Below are 23,186 nucleotides of genomic sequence, written 5' to 3' on the forward strand. Positions count from 1 at the left end.
GTCTATGCAGCTGCAGGGGAAGCAATGCTTCACGTGTATTTTTTTAAGTTTATGTGAAACAGTAGATAAAATAGCCGGTGTTCATGCACACATACACACATGATAGGCACTCTGTTAGTGAGATATCACAGGCCATACATCAGGTGCAGTGGTAACAATTCTAATAATATTGAACACAACTGAGTGAAATTAAACTGTGGGGGAAAAATCCTACAATCTATTGCAATCTATTATTCCGTTCACTAATCTATCAAAGAAAGGAGCACTCGTGCCACTTGAAACTGCACTGGCCATTTTTTTTCCCCATATAGAATCAATATATATATATAAATAGTGAGTTTACAATTAGAAAATGGGTTTTGGGTTTTCTAACTGAAAAAGCTGAAGCTTGAGAGTTGGATTGTTGATACAGCAAGTACCCAAGATTCCTTTAACCCACAGTTACACTAAAAACTGCACAGATCTGCAGAAAACAGTAAGAGGTAAGAAAACCTCTGTAACAGATAAATTTCTCTGTAATGTTGGATCCCTTTAGCAACAGAGCTGCATTTTGTGAGTGGTGCTTGTGGCTGCATAAGGAGCTATTTCCTGCAGGATTTCTTCATGAAAGCCCGAACTTTCCCTGTGGGTAATTTTTTGTGCAGGCAGTACTTTGCAGGCCATTGCACATTAGTTTGCCAGATTCTTCCCTCTTCTTAACTGAGATAAAATGAGATAAAAAGGTGTCTGTGGTATTTTGAATTGTAGCAGTTGTAGACCTTTTCTCCCTCTGCAGTACTTCTATTTGGATCTTCCTCAGACTGTTGCAGTTAGGAGGTAGATTGTGTCCAGAGTAGGAAAACTGTGTATTGTCTTGTAGACTTCACTGACCGACTGTTTGCTCTCTAAATTCTAGGGAAAAAAAATCTCTCAGAGTTTAAACTCAGTATAATAACCTTCCCCATTTTTTAAAAACCATGCGTAATAGTGGTGGACAAAAGCAAGCTTTGCTTTCTCCTGGGTAAACATCTGTATTACATCTCATACACATCATGGTAAAGAAACACATGAGAGATCACATCAGTGATATGTGGAGTCAGGGACAGGTTGCCAAAAACATTTGGTGTAGATCACAGAGAGCCAGCGTTGAAGTTTTAGTGCTAGGTCTCCAACATAGTTTAGAAGAATTTACAAAAAGAAAATAAAAGCATTTGTCTCCACATCCAGGTGCACAGATGGTCCATTTTGACTGAAGTTTTATAGGCAGCCTGCTATACAGCCATCCTCACCTTCATCCTGAAGAATTCAAAGAATGGTGAGAAAATGACACAATAAGATGTGATGGTCCATTAGCTTTCAGTAAAAATGTGTGCACAGTTGTCACTCTCAGGTGAAGCCTAATGTCTGAATCTTGAAGAGAGCATGTGAGGAAAGAGAATATGAGCATGGGAATACAAGTTCTGCAGAGAAGACCTGATTTTTTTATAAATTAGAACAGAATGCATTGGACTGACTAGCAAAGAGATCTTTTGACATGGCCATTAAACAAATATTGAATGACTCTATGTTCTACACATTAAACAGATATATATTCCCAGTAGTGAAAGAGAACATTAATGTATGAATATCAGTCTCTTTAATTTTAATAGACCAGTATTAGAACCTCTTACACCTGCTATCAAAAATAGGCTGTAGCTGAGGAAGGGTGAGGGTTGAGCTAAGGTTCCCATGACACTTCTGGTAGAGATCAATAACTGTGCATAAACCCCCAAATATTTGTTTCTTCTGCAGATATTCACAGACACAGTGCAGAAAATTCCTGTTATTTTTCATTAATTAAAGCTCTTGATTAACAAGCACTTATTTGTAATTCTGTAAGTTTCTTTGCCTTTCATTGTTCAAAATAACAAGAAAAAACCCACGTACTCTTTTGACAGATTTCATCCTAGGCAGTCAGAGCAGTTCACAACTATTAATTAGTCCAACACCCCATTTATTTATCAGGAGACTTTAAACATACTCAAGTCATAGGTGGTGTTGTACCACCAGAGTAGTTTGTATTGGTGATCTCAGCCAGTGTACCTGGGATTAATCATTCTCTTCCAAACAGGTCATGGCACAAAGTTTGTTCTAATATATTTGCTTAACAAAGATTATATAAATTCATATTATTAGTTATTTTAAGACCTCCTAAGGGCAAGAAGCTTCCTTATACATTTTTGGTTTGGTTTTGGGTCTTTTTTTATAATGAAATTGCATTCAAGAAAATGAAGGTACAAAGTATTTTCCATTATATAAGACACCACGTATTTTAACATGTAAGGACAAAGTTTTATGAGTTTCTGAAGAGTTATGGTCAAATTAAGCACAACAGAATTTTTCCCAGATTAGTCTCAAAGTAGAGAGGATAACAGACTAATTCAATAGTCACCGCTTTAGACAATATCCTTTTATACTGGCTTCAAGCAGAGCAGGATGGGATCTATTGCAGTATATCCTCTAGTGAGCAAACCAGTTTTTAACATGTACTTAAACCATGTTTCTTAAGAGTCCCTCTGAAGAGAGGTTGCCTTGAGAGGATGCTTAAGGTTCAGTGTGTGCTCAGCTACTTTGGTGCATTTCCATATTTTAAGGAATTTAAAATATTTTGCCAGGAATCCAGAAATCAAAAAGAATTAGGTAAGTAATGTATTTGAATAAAAGGCTCATGTAACCAACACACGTCAATAAAAAGTAAAAAAAAAAAATTTTTAGAAATCAAGGAGTACCAAGTATAGTAAAATTTTGTGTGATGGACAAAGAATAATCTTGAATCTAGATCAAGCCTTTAAAACAAGCCTCCTGTTACATGGAGCTGTCTGGAAAATGGATGGAGATAACTATGGAAAGTGAATAATGATTAAGTTAGAGTTCAAAATCTTGTTTCAGAAAAACTCCTGTGAGGACTGCATCCTAGTATTTAAGGTCTGTGAAATATTGTGCCTTTCTGCATTTGTGTCAGAGCTGGAAATAGTGTGGAGTCCTGTACGTCTGCTCTGGAGCATCTGTGACCTGTGCCATGCAGAGTGAGCCAGGCTCCAGGTAGCTCTGGAAGTAGCTCTGGCAGGCTGGGAGTCTCCCTCAAAATGCAGAATCTCCCACTGATGCAGAAGGGAGGAAACTACCCTGGATCTTCTGCCACTGCATGTCTTTACCTCTCAGCTGCAGAGGAATGTGCTCCAGCCCCAGAGGAACCAAGTGTTCCTTTGCCAGTGGCCCAGTTCCATCAGCAGTGCAGGCGACACAGCCGTCACAGCTGCACCCTCCAGGCTCTCTAGCCTGGTCAGAATATTTCCCTGAGTGTGAGAGATGGAGGTCTAGAAACTCTGACTGAGGAGGTGTGGAATCAAATGTGTCCATCCCCAATAGGTAAGCACTTAATCTGTGGAGGTTTTGAGACTATAAGTCCTGATTAGATCCTGAACATTAGAGAGGTGAATGTTTCACGTATTCAGGGGGTTTTGGTGTTTAATTCCATGTTCAATGTATGGCAGTTCTTATTAACCATTTGGGGTGTATAATGATCCTGTAGTCTACAGGCAATATGTATGTACATTCTAGGTACATGTGCATTATTTGCAGAGGCCTAAATAAATTTTTATATCTAAGTGGCCAAACAAACCTTAACAAGGAAAGTCAAATTCAACTTCATATCACAAAAAATTGAAAAGGAAAAAAATAAACAAAATTTACTGTTAGAAGAAATGAAAGAAGAAGTAGAAAATCACCTATTGGAGAGATGGGGAATATAAAGATAATTCTTTGCTGAAGAAACTGAGGCCATTTTATAAAAGTGCTCTGATGTGTCTTTGAAACTCCATTTCACATAGAGAGAGCAATCTTGTCTCTCAGCTGGTATAAACTGTCAGGGACACATTGAAGCCAATTTCCTTCAGCTTCTGATCTGCTCCAGAGATATCATCTTCTGCTATCTATACTAGTATCATCTAGTATCATCTATACTGGCACCAGGATGAAATGTACATGTCTGCATATAGTTTTGTGTCTGGAAAAGAACTGTGCTAACTTAGAAGACAAAAATAACAGGTCCAGAATAAAATGGATACTGATGGCTGAAAAATATCTATATACATAGTAATGCACTGGCTACTATATAGTTTCTGGTTTTATTTGTTTAGTAAGTGATGTCTTCAAACTGGATGTTAATTATATCAGCTTCATTCACAGACTTTTCGTATGCAATACAAGAGCATACTCTCTCTTACTGAAGGCCGATGTTTTTGTAATGTACCTAATGAACTGCTACTGTTTCATGCACAGAGAATATAAAACATGATGCAGTCAAGTGTGATCATTGCAATGGTTTTTGGCAGAAAAACCAAAAACAAAATGGTTTTTGGCAACAAAAATTGCTATACTTTTCCTCCTTTAGCAATCCAAACATTTGCAACCAGTCAGTAAGAATGTGAAGGCTAAAGTGTCTGAGGCTTATTTTGAAACATTTTGTCAACTTCCTTAGAGAGCTTCACAGTCCTCAAAGAGGTTTTGTATAGATTTTTTGTCTTGTGGAAAGCATGCACATGAGTGTGTGTGTGTGCGTAATGTGTGCATGCATGCCTATTCTCCTAAGGCAGTTTTACAAGACTTCCACTTGTGGATGTAAGTTCAGTGATGCCAGCCTGCAGGAACGCAGGCCTGGGGCTGTAGAGTCCGGTGATATCAACCACATTACTGCCTGAGATGAGAGATTCCAGTAATTTTCTCTGCTGTTATGGGAAATGCCATATGTAATTCCAGTTTTGACATGTTTCTCTGCAACTGGTATTTGGCTATTGGACACACCTTTTGCTGGAACAAGACACTCCCTCAGGCGGTGATTTGATGTCGGCAGCAGTGATGCTGCTGCCTCTGCTCCTGTGCCAACTCTCAGGTCTGCATGGCTCTGCATGGAAACCGTACAGGGGACTGACCTGGATCAAAAAACCCCAAAAAATATAATCCCACCCCAGCATCAAAGGCCAGTTTTTTCAGTTGGAATCTGTGCTGGATCTATGAATGACTAAAGAAGTACTTGTACCAGCGCGGTGCTGGGAGAGTCAAGGGGCTGGGACCAAGCACCTGGAGAGGAAGAGGAGGCAGCTTCTTGAGGTGATTCAGCTGATGTAAACTGACCCACTGCCCAGCTCCAGCACAGCTGTGTGTACTTGCACCACTGCTGCTCTGATTCCTGTTTGTGCTGAATCCATCAGATTTAAATGACTGCATAATGCACAAGTCAAAGGAGAATTTAACCTTTCCTTATGGTCAAAACCTGTGAAATATACCATTGCCACTGGAATGCTGGAGCTGCCCTCGCACTGCCTCCAAGCCCAGTCAAGGTGTGGATGTGCTTAATGCAAAGATAGCACTGACAGTGACACTGATTGGCCAATCAATTTGCCTAATGCATACACAGCACCATATTTTTAGCACTTCTGCCACTATTCAGTGTGTGTAACATGTTCTTGCACACATTTTAAATGGCTGTGTCACCCCTGCATTAGTAAGCAGGCATTTTGATATAATATTTGAGAGACTTGCAAGCAAACAAACTCTAAAATTTGAAATTAATTCACCCTGAGTAGATTTGACCTGAAGATGGGTAGAAATCTGAGATGTACCATTTGACCATAGCTCAGCTTTAGTTCCACAGGTACTTGCAGTCACACTTATTCTGGCATTAAGCAACCACAGTTCTTGCACCTGTGATACAAGAGCAAGATGTGTATAGGTGCTCCTCTAGTGTAATCTGACTCTTTATCAAGAAGGTTATAACTGGGAATCAATTTTCACTAGAAAAGTGGTGTTGAAAGCTTGATTATTAAACTCACCTCTTCTTCTGAAAAATAAGTTAATAATATTCTGACATCTTCTGAATATGATTAACTGTGCTATTCTTTTGTATCTCATTTCAGGAAGTTCACAGTAGTACCATGGAAGTGGAAGAGTATTATTTTACATAGCACAGAGATTTAATTTCAAGATGTATGCTGACAGCCTATGTTACTCCTTCTGTCATCACAAAACACAGTAATTAAGTTTGAAAAATCTCAAATACTCTTTTAACTTGATCTTTAGAGCTGCTGAAAATACTTTTACAGTCAGAAATCCACTTTCTTTGCTTGTGCTGAGATAGCAGAGAGCTACTGCCCTTACAGCTTTGTCCTAAATAGCTCCCAATGGCTCTGAAGTGGATATTTAATCTGTTCATTAAGACGGGCTTAAACCATGAAGTCCAAACACATTTTTTATTCTAGTATGGCTATCCCTAAAGCTAAAGCTATTTTTTTTTCTGAATAGGACTAATTAAATATGTCAAGAATAAGATCTGTAGTTGTTTATTGCCAAATATGCGCTCAGTTCTGTTAATTGTGTTACTGTTTCTCTCTCAGAGTCTATTGTCTGCAGACTAACTCAAATAGCTCCACATTTTGTGGTGCAAAACTCTTTCAGATTTTCTGTAAGGTCATAGCAATAACCATAATTTCAGGATAACATTACAAAACCTTTGTTAATAAGTGACCTTTTCTTTCTAATTTCTTTTCTTTTCCTGGTCTTAAAATGATGTGAAAATTCCTTTTTTTGTAACTGTGAAATTAAAGTATTGCAAAGGCAAGGAAACGCAAGCTGAAATGTACAACCTACTGAATCACCAAAAGGAAACCTCCTATGGAAATGCAGCTCAGAAATTATAAACCGATTGCTTTATCTCATGTGAAGTTCACTTTTCAAAGAATATCCAACACTCTGCTAAGTAATATGCTAGGAAAAAAGATCTCTAAAACATTGAAACAACCTTGTTACCACCTTTAAGGTTGTAGGGAAGATGTCCATCACAGCTCTGAGGCAGCTCTGGAGCAGGTCTCCTTGGCTCCTGAGACAAAGATTGTGGGACCTAGATAGTATGGGATCTGCCATACTGTCTGATCCTTCTCCCTCTGGTAATGATCCCCAGCTCCGCTCGGTGTTTCAGTGCCCCAGATTCTGCCTTCAGGTGACCAAGCTGAGAGGCCAGAAGGGCAGATGCAGTGAAGATCTGAGTCCTCAGCCTCAGGATGCAGAGAAGACAAAGGCAGATCCACTTTGGACCTGACTTTTGAGTTGGATCTGCTTTGAGCAGGAGATTGGACAAAATGATCCCCACATGTCCCTTCCAACCTAGGTTGTTCTTGCCCTTATGTATTTATTTTAAAAATTATCCAAAAAACCAATCCAATACTCCTTCCTCCTCACCCTCAAAACACCTCCAACCTACTTTGTAGTGGGATTCATTTGAAAAGCATTTAGCATCTCTTTCTATTTATTGGATACTCTCAACATTTAAAAGAAATTTCAGAGCGTTTCTACCATGCAATCCTTCAGCCTTGAATTGATGGCAAATATTTCTCTTTTGGATTTTCCTCTGAAAATTTTCTTTTGTATTGTATTGGAAATAAGCTCCTAATATCAGAATAAAATATTGTGAAACCATGGCAAATATGCATATCCTTCAGGAAGATCACAGTCACCTTTGTAACTTTAAAGTTTTGGGGTTTTATTTGTTATGGCATTAGCCAAATGTATGTAATGGAGGAAAAAAAAAAAAACATGGAAGTGCCACAATTCAAGAATTAATTGTTTCAATGAAGTAACACTAACACTGAAGAAGTGATTCTCCTGTAACAGAGATCTAGCAAGTACCCAGTAGAACATATATAGTGGCAACAATTGTGTGACAAATAATCAAAGAAATGGAATTGTTTGCAAAGTAATAGTACATTACTAAAGAGATAAATCCAGTTCAGAAACAAAAATATTTGTTCTAATTTGTTCTTTGAATTGTAGTTTAATAATAGAGACAAAAATGGCTGAGCAAAGGAAGCAGCCTATCAGTCAGATTGTGATACCTTTACTTTCAAAAGACATTTTGTTTCACAAATAGTTCTATTAATTTGGTATAACAGATAGGAGAGTATCACAGCTCAGTCATGCAGCCTTTAGATTGTAATAGAGGACCTGAGGCAAGGTTGGCTTTAGTATCACAATTTTTTCAATTGCTAAGTCAGAAAGAAACACTGCCTGCTCTCAACAGAAAGACTGAGGAGAGCAGAATGTTATGTTTTATTGTGTATCCTGCCTTTTAGTCAGCTCAGTACTATTAAAGACTTGCAGCGTTTTCTGAAGGCTTTGTGTGAACAAAAAATAGCCACAGACAGCTATTCTTTCGCTTGCTGAAAATTAGTATCAAGCACTTCTACAATATAGTCTAGACAGGAAATTGCCTAGTCCTTCAGCAGAAAATTGATTAGGTAATTCATTACATCAGTCATCTCAGACACTCCATCCTTTGAAAATTTGTTTTCTGTGTCTCTGATAAAGGCAAGAGCTAGAGGTCTTCTTAGTACATGAGTCATCTTAGGCTGGGCATTTCATACATGTTCTCTTAGGACAGTGATTCTTCTCTGCGGCTGAGCCAATTGAAGGAAAACATTAAACTTGCCTGATGCTTATCTGTAGGGTGCTAAGGATACAGGACAGAATAAGACTCCTAAAGAGAACTTTTAGAATTCTGTTTCTCTTCAGATCTCAATCAATGGCTTTTTTTTGTGCCTGAAATGTTTGCACTCCCCCAAGAGAATGCTCTCAGTAGAACCTGATTCTCCCCGAGGTATTTTCATTTCATAGCTATCTATTGATTTTCATTTAAGTGTGTAGATCGCAGCATATACTTTGTGTGCAGCAGTTCAGAAAAATTCTTGCTTACATGACACATTCTGTTTCTGATGCATTAATGGTTGCATGTTAATCACAATTATCTGACTTTAAGCATTTGCAATTAGCATGTGACATAGTTGAACCTAAAAATGTGCTCTGTGGATTCCAGCCTACAGAAGATAAAAAAGTCAGAGAGCAAAGAAATGCAGCAATTTATACCAAATTAAGAGCAGGAAAATTTCAGAGGGCAGGAAAGAATGAGCAGAAAAATAAACTAAATTACTGTGAATATATGACATGTCAAAACTAATAAAACAGTCTTTAAAAAGTAGTAAAGAAAGACAATAAAAGAAATAGCAATATTGGGGGGGGGGGTCTTAAAATAATTATATGCAAAAGGAACTTCTCTCTCTGTTTTTCCCACCTAAGTGTGTCATTTTACAGTCTTGATTTGGATGGAAAATTAGTAAAAGAAGTGCTGAAAGAAGTAAAAAAATATCCTTCAAAAAACTCAAGGATATCCAAGCAAGCAAAAGGGAAGAAAATCTGAAAACTGGCAATTTAAACATTGTGACACAAATCACAGGCCAGCAATTAATGTTTTAGGGACTATTTGCTGAATGCATAAAACTAAAAGCAAACTCTTCCTTGAAGTCCTGCAGCGTGGGGATCCTCTGTTGGAGTCATCAACGTCAATTGACGTATCAGTGAGAGGAGTTACAGCACAAAATCCAAAGGGGTTCTTGCACATTTCCTCAGCATGGAAGATAAAAGAAATCACACTCCAAAAGTCACGTTTACTAGGGCAAGTCTGAAGATGTCTTTTAAACTGAACTGTCTGTGGAGGAGGTTGTTAAACAAATTGTGGTGGTTTAACCCCAGTTGGCAAGTCAGCACTACGCTTTCCCAGGGGAGCAAACTGCCAGGACCATATGGTATTTACCATGGAGATCTAAAGGAAATCGAGGATGAAATATAGCTGAACTATCTTCCTGAAAACTACCTCTATACGAAAGATACAGGAGATGGTGACTGTGACAATAACTTTTCATTTCAGTTAGGGATTCTGAGGCTGAAGACTAGTTATTGTCAAAGGAATACTAAGTAAATTTGCTGAGGACACTAAATTGTGAGAAGCCATAGAATACCTCAAAGGTGGAAAGACCCTGACAGGGTTCAGGAAGCATTTGGACAATGCCCTCAGAAGCATGGTATGACTCCTGGAGTGTCCTGTGCAGGGCCAGGAGCTGGATTCAATGATCCTGAGAGGTTCCTTTCAACTCAGCATTTATGATTCTGTCATTCTATGGTTTTGGTTTCTGGAAAGTAACACACAATGTGGAAAAATAATCCTAACTTATATACAGGGTCATAAACTCTGTACTTCCTGCTGCAGCTCAACAAAAAAAAGGTCTTGGGTATGTAACGCGTAATTCTGTGAAAATGTCAGTTTTATGTTCAGTAAAAGTCAAAAGAGCAAGTATAAAATAAAACAACTTTTAGGTATTACACTTGTTCTACATTATATGATTTCTTTTGTGAAACACATGCCAAAAGTATCTTTTTTTTTTCTTTTCATTTGTTTTGATAAACATGTTACCTCCATTTCCAAGTTGCTTGCTTTGATTTGTCCTTGGGCCACCACAGCAGGAGCAATGCTACCAATAAAAGAGCAGGAAATGATTACTACACAAACAGAGAACAAAACAGCATGTCAGGTTATGTACACTTTCAAAATAGCATGTTAGGTTTCTGATCTTCCCTCCTATCTCTCATGCCCAGAAGGGACAGGGCAGAGCTGAAAAAGGTTCAAGGAAGGACAATAGCAGTGATCAGAGATTAAATAGCTTCCATAAGAGGAGCAACAAAATTGTTTAGGAATGTTCAGCCCAGGAGAGACAACTTAATTTTGTACAGTCATCATGGCCTGGACAAGACAGTCTATAATATTTTTTTTCTGCTACAAAAGCAAGTGAGAGTTCCAATGATATTTTTGAGACGTAGGTTGAAAATTAACAAAATTAGTTATACTGTGGAACTCTTCCCCACAGGGTATTTTGATATTAAAATCGTACAGCTGTTCAGAAAGCTAATTAACACAAGAAAAATTCACCAGATAATACTCCAATAATGATAATATCTCTCCTTCAGGAATTTGCTGAACCACTAACCACATGAGATTGAAAAAGTATTGTGGATAAGTGTTGGCATATTCTGGCTTTGTTTTTACGCCATTACCAAGACATCTGTATTTGGTCACTGATGAAGAGCTGTTACACTTTTGGATGGACTTTTGATCTCATACTATGAGCTGTAGTTATAGTCCCTCATTTGCATGGGAATGTTTCATACCAAACTGTAAGGGCTATCAAGGTTAATTTCTGAAGTCTCTTGTGCCTGTTTATGTATGCAGACTGTCTGTCAGAATCTGCCTTCTGTTTGTCTTAGGCTTAAATGTGGCTAGGTTTTAGGTATGGAGGGAGTGGCATGGCTACTGCTAATATTTGGTCTCCCAAGAATGCAAACTACTTCATCAGATCTTGAGGAAATTAAAAAATAATATTAAGTGTTAGTCTGTAATGAATTACTGATTTGTCATAATTGCACACAACAGTATACCTCTAAGGAAGCTGTGTGTGAGATTCTGTGTAATCACGATAGTGCAAAAATAACATATTCCAAAATATCCTAAAGGAATCATTTGAGTGAGGGTGAACATTTTTTTAAAAAAACGAAAATTTTTAAAGCTTTTCTATAGTTGCTTTGTGTTTCAATATACAGCAAAATTAGGTTTCCTTTAATGCTTAGTAACTGTAAATATTACACAGCTATGAATTCCAACAGAAAATAGATTTATCTATGCAATTCTGTTGCCAAATTAGATTTTTAATTGCAAAGAGGGTCTCATATCTTCAGTGTGGCCACTTTCTACAGTTTCTGATGAAGGTAGTAGGAATAAAATGCTTCTTTATTGTTTGCACTTTGCTGATGAGTGTTTGAGCTTCATTAAAACCCTTTTTAAGGTTAAAATGAATACAAGCTATTATCTTCTATTGGTTGCTGAAGATCTTAGAGGAATTAACTAAATGTTTTTTTGGTTTCTAGAATCAACATTCAAACAAACCATAAGCCATGAAAGGAGACTTTGCTAGCAGCATCAAACTCCTATGAATCAAATAGTTGGAGACTGATCTCACATTTTTTGTTTGGAGACAATCAATTTCTAAAAAAACTCAGTTGCATTGACCAATAGATAGGGACCTATACATGTAGTTTTAAATCATGACATTTTAGGCAGAATGAATATAATATCTGGGCAGGAAATAGAAAGACAAGCTTTCTTTCTCCAGTCTTGGGCCAATCTATGGTCAATCTCTCACACACCTGCTCCTCTCTTTTTATTTGTCTGCCAGCTTTGTATTTATGCCAGCAAGTGTATCTTACCAGCAATGTACCTCCTTCTCTGCACTTTGAAATTTCCTGATATCTATCAAGATGCAGTGGCTCTAAATTAATATAATAATCAATATCAGTTAGCTGGACCTCCCTGTTTCATAGACATTTTACTTACCTGTGAGACACTAGCCAGTTCTATGGCTTTGTTAGCCATTGTAACATCAAAATTGGAAAGTTTTGCATCTTTCATTGTAGTTTAGGCATAACTGGTGGCAGTAAACTTTGGTGTGGTAACAGGGAGAAAATTTTCCTCTCTGTTGGATTTTCAATTTTCTTATAAAGATGAAGAATTCCATAGAATTTTATTAGCTCTGGCAACAAGATAATTGAGAACATCCTACTACTGACCAATGTGTATGAGCCCTCACTTGCCAAGCCAACAGTCATTCTCTGTTGGTATGATTGGATTATTTCATTGGATTATTTCCCAGATGGGCATTAATGTGTTTGTAGGGCACATTCAGTTAAGGGGTCAATGTTTATTAAAGCTGCAATATTGCATTTGCTTCGAGCATGCAATTAAAACAGCAGATTGCTCTCTGTTTTGCCTTTCATGTATTAGGCTGCATCATAAAACAGCCCTGGATGATTTTATCAACTGTTTTTGTCAAAAACTTTAAAGGACAATATATTATAGGCTTCCTATATGAAATGAAATGCAATAGTATTTTTCCATAAAGCTAAGGTTTTCAAAGATTATGATTTATACTATAGTCAGGGAAACTCCATATTTTATCAAAGACCTCTGTCTTTGTTTATGGATTTGTTGTACCTATCTCCCTCCAGAGCTCTCTGCTTCTGCTATTTGATTTGGGGGAGAAATCTTCAGAGAAATAAATATAACTTTGGTCTATTATTTCTAAATAGGTGATGATGTACATATCCATTCTTGCATAAAAGCAAGATTCTGACCATATTGTGATTGAATCATACCTTTAAATGTGATCAATATTAGTAATTCTCATTTACAACTACCTCTCCCTGCAACATCAATGGTATCTGTCTTCAGGAATGCATAAAATTATTTTTTCTTGACTTGTTTTGTCTTATCCAATTTTATTCTCTGCTTTATCTTATATATTCTAGGATTATTTCATTTCAATGGTAAATGAAATTGTGATTTGTATATATAATATATTATGTATCAGAAATTAATGACTGATATGAAGAAATCATTTATCAATAGTTTTAATAACATTAAGCAGTAAAATACAGTGGTCCCAGGCATTAAAATGCTATTTTCCGTGCTCCAAAACACTATCACATAAAGAAAGTATTCAAAGGCTTTGCTTCCTTTATTCATCCTTTAGAATAAAGTCTCAGAACCACAGGTTGAGTCCAGAAGAAATTGCAGACCTGAAAACTGAAGTCAGAAAGACCTCTTGTTTTCAAAGTAACCTTTTGACCATATGTCATTAAGAAGCTGTATCTCTTCTAAGACCTCTTCCAATTATACTGGCTTAGTGCTATTCCAGGAGCTTACCATATCCAATCACCCTAAAAGAATCCTAATCAGGCCTTAGGCTAAAATGCTGCATAGAAGGAAAAGCTGAACAGCAAGTAAGGTGTTGCATTTGCTACAGCTGCAGGTCTTGTCAAATAAACACATTTCCAACTTCTGGAGTTAAAATAGAAGAGCCATTTAAAATCAAGGTCATCTTTTTGTTCCCAGGAACTGTAAGCAGGTTAGGCCTGCGAGTAAGTCTTACATTGTAGCCTTGAGGCATAATTGAGGTGTTGGATCTTGAAGTTAAGCCTGGATGGAAAACAGCAGGGATAATGCTTTGCATTAGACATTTATTTAAGAAGTGTCCTTCACTTCTTAAAGAGCTGCTCATATTGTCCATCCTGGGAGCATAAGACTTCTTTAGGACTTCTGATCCAGCCCTTCACACGTTGAGATCCGTGGGCTTAATGACTCTCAAACCTCCTGCAATTTGTATCCTCTTGCCCTGTTTGGTGCTGCTCCAGGGCTCTGAAAACAGCTGTGCTGTACTCCAGAACCAACTGATACAATGCACTCTGGCCTGCAGCACTCTGTATGGCTGCATTATGGCAAGTTTAAAAATAAGTCTTCCATGATGTTGATTTTTTAAATTTTTATTTGATTGGGTTACAGATTTTCAGAGAACAATGCTTAACTGATTTGAATTGGTGTTTTAGGGCCTGATGGTCTCACATGTTTCATGCACGGAGTCACTGTGTCATGTAAACTATTAAGCTCAGATTTGGTTTACTCACAGTAAGTAAAGCATACATATTTTATTTGGTAGTACCTTGTTTTGCGTGGCTTCTATTTCTACAGTATTGTGGTTGGGCCCATAACAGCAAGCTGTGTGGCTGATACAATTAGAAAGACTATGGGAGGCTCCCTTTTTTCTTTTTTTAGATTCAAATGACAATCCATGTTAGCCAGCCCATGAGTTTAGATACCTGTTTGTAGATTACCATGAAAAAGCAGCACGTTGAACCAGCACCACTGATTTAAGAGAGAAGGCTGCCTGCTTATGTTTCCCTTGCCTTGGCTGCTATACCAGGTCAAGAGCAGCACACGGAGGTTTAAGGGAAGTGGTTTGTTTCCCAAAAGGTGTTGAAAACACAGAGAGGTGAGTTGCTTGTGATGTGTGAGTTAGAGAGGCACACAAGTGGAGAATGAGGATCTATTCAAGAAGAACAGGGAGCAGACACCACACAGGGCCTTAACTGTGATGGGAAAGCCTTTTTCTGGGTAGCAAGGGGTAACAATGGCACAATAAGTCACTGACTGCGAGTCCTAAGGGACTGAGGGTGAGACTGAAGAAAGGGGAAAAGTGTTTAAAAATTATCCATTTCTGATCTGTTTCACTATGTGCATTTGGAAGTTGTTCGGAAGTCAGTTGATCCACTTTGATTTGGATTGTTTTACATTGGCCCACATTTGAAATGTGACCCATTTCGGATTCCTCTCAGACCATTTGTAATAAAACTTTCTCCTGAAGTGTGATTAGCAAGTCTGTACCAATGAGATTAGTGTTGTCTAATAAAACTGATAACTTAATGCCTATCCTATGTTCCCATCTGACATCTCAGCTGGCAAGGCATTCCTCTCTCTAGCCACCAGTCCTAGGATTAATTAACAGCTGATTAAATCTCAGGAAAGCCCTTGTATCCTATGGATCAGGTGGCAGCCATGCTCCCTGCAAGAAGGTGTGGGAGTGGATATTTTCTGCTGATGGAGGGTTTGGCCTTTGCAACTGTGCAAGACATCGGCAGCAGTCGGATGCAAGCCACAGATGGCAACAGGGGAATGCAGCTGTCTGCAGGAGGCTTAATATCCCTGAAGCAGCTGCACTGGGAATTTGCTGGATGTAGCATGGCTTATGTATGCTGCATGCTCCCCTTTAATCCTTCTGCCTTCACCCCGTCTTTGTTCATTATGTTATTATTGCAAATTATTATCATTGCTAAAGTGCTAACAATTTGGTCACCTGTTGACTTAGCTCTACATCCCTTGTTCTCTGGGCTCTTGGCCTAAGGTAGGCTACACTCAGCATTCATTGTTAATTATTACTTTACTTGTATTTTTGTTTTTGTTTTGTTTTCTTTGTTTTGGAACATTTTTATGGCTGTCAAGAGTCTTATGTAGGAAGAGTAAATTGCATTGTAGATGATAGCCTATGACACAAGAACATTAATTATTGAACACAGTTCCTTTTTGTATCTATCACCAAAGCCAGAAGATCAGGGTAAAGGATAACCTTGATGAAATCTTTCAATTTTAGCTATGATTTAAATTATATTCAATTTTGTACACAGTTAAGTGATGATTAACTTTATAGTTCCAGTTTAATTTGTTACTTTTAATTTAATTTAATAAATCCTTGCTTTCTTACAATTCTTTGTGCCATCATTAGCACCTTATCTTAGCACAGAAAGCATATAGTAAATCTCCTTTTAATCTAGGAGCAAAAACTTTGCTTTGAAGCATCCGTGCAGAATCTGGATCAGTAGTTGTGCTGCATCCAAAGGCAGCCTGATCTCCTGCTGACCTATTACATACTCTCTGGAGGAAACTGGATCTTGCTTCCACACATTGCTGATTTTGGGGAACTGTCTAAATAGGTCCCATTGTGAAGAAGCTCACAAGGATACTTTATTTTATATGCTGGTACAATTTGCCATTTTACATGTTGAGTCACCTGAGGAGCAAGAGGGGTACAGTACAATGACATCTCAGTATTAGCTTTCCCAGCTCCCACCTCACTGGAGTTTGCTGCCAGACACGTAAATCAATCTAAGCCATTTCCAGACAGGGATTTCTATGGAGATATTAGCTGAGTTTCTGGCCCAAGTGCAAAAGAGCCTCTGTGGTGGTCATTGTGAAATATTTTTTACCCATTTTAAGACTTTTGTTTTGCACTGGTTTTGGGGCTGCAAGGCAATAGCTGCCTGGAAGTGGTGCATACCACTGTATCATTGCTGTAGAAAAGGTCAAGAGGAGGAATAGATAAAGACACACAGAGAAAAAGAATTTGTTTAGAATACTATTTATTTAACATGTTTTCAAGATTCCTTTGGGTAACAGAAAACATTAAACATAGAGGTAATTCCACAAAAATTAGAATGATTTTATTTTAAATGTTTTGAATTCATAAGAGGTTTGGGGAAGTGAAAGAAAGAAAAACTGCTCACACACAATATATTGACTTATATTAACTGGAATAGCTTGAATCACTGCTTGTGCAAAACTGTAGAAAACGTTTATAGACTATATTAAATAATACATTAAATGAATTCTCCCACTTTGCCTTCCCCTTTTCTCCTTCTGCGTTTTTTAATTTCTGTAATGTTTCTTTTCCTTTTTACTTCTTCTCAAACTTTTGCCAGTTTTCAGTTTTCCTCTTCCAGTCCCTCACCACATTTTCCTGTCATCTCCCCTCTTGCTTTTTGTGTTGCATTTACTCTGCCTTTAATTCCTCTCCCATGTTCTGCATCCCTCTATATATAATTATTTAACTATAATTTTATATTTCTGTCTTAAAAAAAAACCTGAGAAAGGCAGCTTTCAGTTAAATATTTATGCTGCATAATGGGCTGCTTGCTGTGTTATATACCTTCACATTATACTGGCAAAAACCAACAAAGGAGACAAAATGAAGGATGAGTAACAGAAAAATAAAAGCAATGTTGACTGTCAGAATCACCATGAAGGCATGGTATAATATCAAGTATTAACCTAGAGATTCCTTGGGATTCTCTCTTGGGTTCATCTCTGCTCTGAGAATTCATTTCAAAACTGTAAAATGAAGATCTTAGAACTCCCACCCTTCTAAGGGACAGTGTGAAGAGAAATATATTAGACATCTGAGGGGTGACCACATAAAGGTAATGATGCTGAGGAGGAATGAAGAACTGTTAACCTCAATGTTTCTACAGCTTAACAAATACTTATGCTGAGAACAAAAATATTTAGGTGGATTTTAGACTGTGTATTTTTACATTCATTGTCAGCAACTAAACAGCACAATAAATTTTCCAACATTCTATATCCCATATGAACCCTTGGGACAACTAAATCTCAGAACACTATAAAAATATTTTTGAGATATATTTCTTTTTCTACTTCAGTTTTGAAGATGAATATTTTCTAAGACCAATATATCATCTGGAGAATTATTAACAATGGAGAAGAAATGGATAAATGATACCTAGAAATCAGCTATCAGTTTTTAAAATATGGTAGTTCTGAAAAAAAAGTACTGAAAATTGTAACTTGACTTAATGAAGCATTTGCAGGACATCTTATTTGTTCCATTTTTATACAATCACTTTTTCAGAGTAACCAGTTACTGTGACATGCATTTTTTACATGAAGTACAGAATACACAAAAAAAAAATAAAGTGAGCAATCAAGGATGAAGAGTTAATGAAATAGTGTTAGCCTCAAGAATTTTTTCAGTATCTCTTCCGACATCTCTGTAACATTTTAGTATCATCGGCAGGAAAAATATTTATCTCACTGCTGGAAAAAGAGAAGAGATGGAATAATGTGGAAAAGAAACTATGGTAAGGAAGTAAAGTGATGAGCAAACTTTGGTGTAAAAGCAAATTAAGTATTGTTAGTGGACTACAGGGAACCTTGTTCCACTTAAGTAAATTATTTTTCTCCCACTGAGTCAGTAGAGTGAGGTTTTCAGTCTAATTTCAGATTTCAGCTTTGAAAAGCCTTCATAAATAAACACTTGAAGTTCCTAAAATAACTTAGTTGACTCTATATTTTAATTTTAGGGTAATCTGATTGACTTAAATCTGCATTACCACTGTCAGAAATAGGAATTGTGATTGGTGTTCCTTACAAAATGGGAGAAGCATTTTGGGCAATGCCTGTGTTATTGTTGCTGAAAGGAAGCAGGTTCCCTTACTCATACTTCTACTTGCAGAAGAAATGCAGCAAGAGTGTTTGAAAATGCTTTATTTCAGCACATATTTTTTTTTCCATAGCATTTTCTTCATGTTCACAGCTGTCAGTTTTTTTGCTTTTAGAATTAATTTTGATAAAGCACTATCATATTACAATTAATAATCCAGGAGTGGCCAAAATAATATATTAATATTTAGTCAGTCTTTTACTTTCCTAGCTTCAGTGATTCTAATGATAGGTAGCATAAATTTAGTGACAAAATTTCTAAGTAGTCATTACTTAGATTAATGCAGATCCTCTTGGTTCATAATTTATGGTACCATCACCTTTCCAGATTCACTAAACATATTCTATAGATCATGTTTTAATATCTAATATAGAAAGTTGCAAATATTTTACGTATCCTATTAATAGAATTTTGCCATTGGAAAATGTTCTGAAATAAGTTTATATTTAAAAAGACGTAATTGTGAGTTTTAGGAAATGAAATCCAGTGAGTTAATCTTACATCACGAATTTTTGCCTTTACCTTGTGCTGAGCACCACAGTCAGACTTAGTCTGTAGGATGTGTATGTGCATCTCTGCCTTTCCAGGTTGGGAGGTTCACTTTATCTTGAGCCCAGAAGACAGCTTCTCATCAAGATATCTGGGCATGGCTTTAAAGCAAAGCTCATATATCCTCTGTGTCCCACAACAATGGCACACTTCAAAATTGTTGAGTGCTGACCACAAAAATCTTGAACTTTTATGCTTTTCATCTGGTGTCTTTTGTAAGTGAGTTCTTGAGGCCTTGCACTTGGATGACTTTCATTTTTGTGCATTTACAGTTGTACTGGCTTGTTAACCATAGCCCTTGCTGTTTTTCTGATGTTAACAGAAATTACCTAAATTATTAAATAAGGAAAGTAATAGGACATATTTTATAAAGACCCTTGTAGGAAAGGTCTTACATAAGAGGGAGCATGATTAGGTGTGGAGTGACCATCTTTGGCTTGAAAGGACTGGGTACTGACTTCTTGAAAAGGCTAAGAAAGTACAACTAAATCCAATTTTGAATCACAGTGATCAGCTAGGCAATTCTGCCACAAAATAAAATGCTTATCCTGGTTTTTAAGCTTTCCATGCACTGAGGCAATCCCAAAATTTTTCAAAGAGTTAGAGAAAAAACACATTAAATAAAAGTAGGAGATGGGAAAAGAGGGTTGTTTTTTGGGTTTTTTTGAGAGTTCCTAAGCAAAGTAACAGAAAGAATTTTTACAAAACTCTTTGGACAACCTCCCCTGTCCTCAGAGATTTATACAGGATAAACAGAACAAATACTGTTCCTACGTGTTTGTTTATCTATGAAACTTCTCCACACAAAAAGTAATGAAATCCTTTGATTAATATCATCCAAGTAATAATATCTTTCTGACTATGTCGTCGCAGTAATAATAAGCTTTCAACTCTTTCAATGGGCAATGTATTTTTGGCATTTTACATAAAGATAAAAAGTCTTCTATTTGTTCCAGCACAAATTTTAATATCATTCAAATTGTTGTGGATTTGAGTGCAGCATTTGACCTATTGCAGGAAGAAGTAATAAAATTCTGAGATACTAGTTATTTTCAGTTTTCTTGATAATGTTGTAGCAATGCAATTAATCTGTTTCAATAAACTTTTCATCACTATTACATATGACATGCGTACACTAGCAGACAGGGAAGGAACAAGGTGGCATACAAGGCTTTCCAGAACTCCTCTCTTTATTTTTTTATCATTCAGCAAATCAGCCTTGAGAGGCAACTGTTGCTCATGCAGGACAGAAGCATTAATGCTGAGAAACTACATAGCAAAAATAGCTCAGTTAAGCAGATACTGCTGGGCCCCTCATCACCCAGATTTACTCTGTCGTTCAAAGACTTTTCCATATGACGCAGTACCAGGTTGTGTGAAATTGTTGATAACAAAAATGCACACTTTCTTCTTTGAAATAATTACTTTAATTAAGTATCATAACAGAGATTTAGTGTGATAAGATATGTATTCATTAGAGCACTCTGATTAGATTGCTTCTTGTCATAATGTTTTATCACTAATGCGAAATACATTGCAGTGTTGAGTTTTTATTAAGCCAATAACTTTTAAAGCTAAAGATCTACCAAATTGTACAGGAAGTTAACTGTGTGCCTGTTTATTGAACTTGATTTACTCCACTGAGCTTTTAACAGATCAAAGAAATTTCCTCCCTAACAGGGAGAGTAAACTGCATAACTTTTTCATGCTAGCAATGAGACTTCTAGTAACCCAACCAATAGAGTAGTTGCATTGCAGAGACATGAATCTTAGGAGGTAGACTTGCAGAAATGCTGCAGTCACTGGCTATAGCTTATTTCAGAAAAAAAATCTCTTTTCCATGACTTTGAACTGTTAGAATGCCCCTTTTACTCTGACTATATTCCCATTTGAAGTCATGATAAAAGCAGGCTTTCAAAACTGCTCTAAACTGAGCTCTCTTTTTGCCTATTCATTTACAAAACAAGTAGTAGGATTTGTCTTACATAAAAACCAAAATTCACTGATTTGTTCTGTTCACGTGTTGAATTGCAGTCTGCCAACAAGGTGAAATAATATTTCAACCATTTTCAATAATAGATCTAACAATAGAATTCTGTGATTCTGTGATTCTATGATCTCTCACTCACATCCTGTAAGCTAGTTGTGATAGTATTGAGTCTGAACAGTATCTAACCCTATGAAGAATTCTGGTTAAATTGGTGAAATCACTTGCCATAGTAAGTCCAGGATGTGCATGCCATGTATGACTAAAACCATGTAGGATTACTTACTATTATTTTCATGTTAAATCATCTCCAACATCTTTCTTTTTAATGTTTTTAAGAGCCCTAATTTTGTAATTTTTGGCTATGAATGTTATTTTCCAGTTTGCTTAGAGATAATTTTCCAGTTAAAGTCTTGAATCTGCAAACATTTAAGCAGATGCTTAATTCTACCTAGTGACAAAATCTCATATATATTGACTAACACGGTAAGAGCATTTGTAAGATTTACTCCTTATTTGTCTTTCAGGAAATCTTTATACTCCTCCAAATACTTCAAGCAGCCCTTTTATTGAGCAAACTATGCCTGCAAGGCTACAAAGGAAGCCCAAAATAAAAACAGAGATATCTGCACATTTCTCTAAGAAGGAGAGTTTTTTCCATTTAAGTTTTAAATGGAAGAGAGAAGGAAGAAGAAAAGTCATAGCAGCACCTGTTACACTGCCTGACAAACCCATCAACAGGGCAAAATGTGGTGTGAACATGGCCATCAACAGAGTTAACAAGAGAAATGAGCCTCTTACAGTCAGAGCAAGTAGAGATCTGTAATTGGAATGGTTGTCTTTAGAAATACAAGAATACACAATTTCTGTGGCTGCAAAAAAGGGCAAAGGGTAAGAAAGAAGAGCCTTGGTTAAAAGACATAAATTCACAAGGGTTTCAAGAAAGGATGGCAGGTTGTCAGTAATAACTTCCTTTGTCTTTTCACCCCAGGTCAAGAAAGCAGTAAGTGCAAAGGTTGTTTTCAAGATACAGGCAAAAAAATGAGTCCAATTTAGCATACACCTAAATTCCCCTGGGTTTTTCATATTACCTTCAAGTGTGGGAAGAAATATTTGTGAAGTATAACTGAAAATGATCACCCCTACAGAGACCAAGAAGTCCTCAAATTCAAGAGAGAGTCTGAATTTTGCCCAGGACCACTGACGTATTTGTGTGAGACAGTAAGTTATCACTACAAAGATGATAACAAAATGAACCAAAGAGCAAAGCTGGCTGAGTTTGGAAACAATTTTGAGAGTTCTGATAAATATACAAGGCAACAGAGTAACAAATGCGATTACAGACCAAGTTTTCTCAGTCACGGGTACATACGGGAAACTGTGTGACAGCAAGTTCCCACTAGCAACCAGATACAAAATACATGTCATGATCAGTTCCACCACTTGGGTCACATTGACAACTACGCCACCTAGACTGGGAGACAGCTTTTTGCAGCAGGCATTTGCAATATCTTCGTATGTGTCTCTCACTCTTGTCACTTGCCCGTCTTCATTCTCTTCATACAAGCAAGCAATTAGAATTTTGCCTGTGTAACAGCATAATGCTGCAGCCAAGACAATAAGAAGTAGACCACTGTATCCACTGTGGAGGAGAGCATACGGCAATCCTAAGACAAATATTCCCTGAAGAGGAAGAAGAGAGAGAAAAGATAGCACAAAATCCCTCGGGCAAAACATTTCCGAGAAGTTGCACTCCCAAGCCCATCCTCCACTGAATATTGTTTTCACCCACCTGCATGGAGAAAGTACTGCTCCATTCTGCTAAGTAAGTAACAACCATGAGAAATGTGTTTATTTATGATAAATGAAATTACCAGCAAAAGTAACTACCTCCATCAACACACATGTAATGATAAGCTGGGAAAATGAGAATGTGACTGAATGATAGAGTCAGCTTTCCAGTTAATATTTAATGCTGATGTGATTAGAAGCACATTTTAGAAGGTTCGTAGTTAGTTATTCAGTCAACATGCATATTAATGAAACAGGTTCAGTATCAGTAAAATTAAGCATCT

General features: G+C 37.0%; 1 protein-coding gene across 1 annotated transcript; it reads right to left on the reverse strand.

Annotated features, from left to right (window-relative positions):
* Nucleotides 1–21,645: 21,645 nt before the first annotated feature.
* On the reverse strand, nt 21,646–22,951 carry LOC121346272 (vesicular inhibitory amino acid transporter-like). Its single transcript, XM_041423954.1, has 2 exons — nt 22,904–22,951; nt 21,646–22,794 (listed from the first exon to the last, which is right to left on the reverse strand). The coding sequence occupies exons 1-2, from the start codon at nt 22,949–22,951 to the stop codon at nt 21,646–21,648; spliced, it is 1,197 nt and encodes a 398-aa protein (XP_041279888.1).
* Nucleotides 22,952–23,186: the final 235 nt, after the last annotated feature.

This window comes from Onychostruthus taczanowskii, unplaced genomic scaffold, assembly GCF_017590055.1.
Source record: "Onychostruthus taczanowskii isolate IOZ18803 unplaced genomic scaffold, ASM1759005v1 scaffold8, whole genome shotgun sequence".
Taxonomy (NCBI): Eukaryota; Metazoa; Chordata; class Aves; order Passeriformes; family Passeridae; genus Onychostruthus; species Onychostruthus taczanowskii.

What these genes read in the sequence shown, in the direction of transcription:
- LOC121346272 (XM_041423954.1), bottom strand. Translation starts at nt 22,951, where the DNA reads ATGGTTGTTACTTACTTAGCAGAATGGAGCAGTACTTTCTCCATGCAG. An exon ending in GCAGTACTTTCTCCATGCAG is followed by an intron (nt 22,795 to 22,903) that starts GTGGGTGAAAAC and finishes CTTCCTCTTCAG; the next exon opens with GGAATATTTGTCTTAGGATT.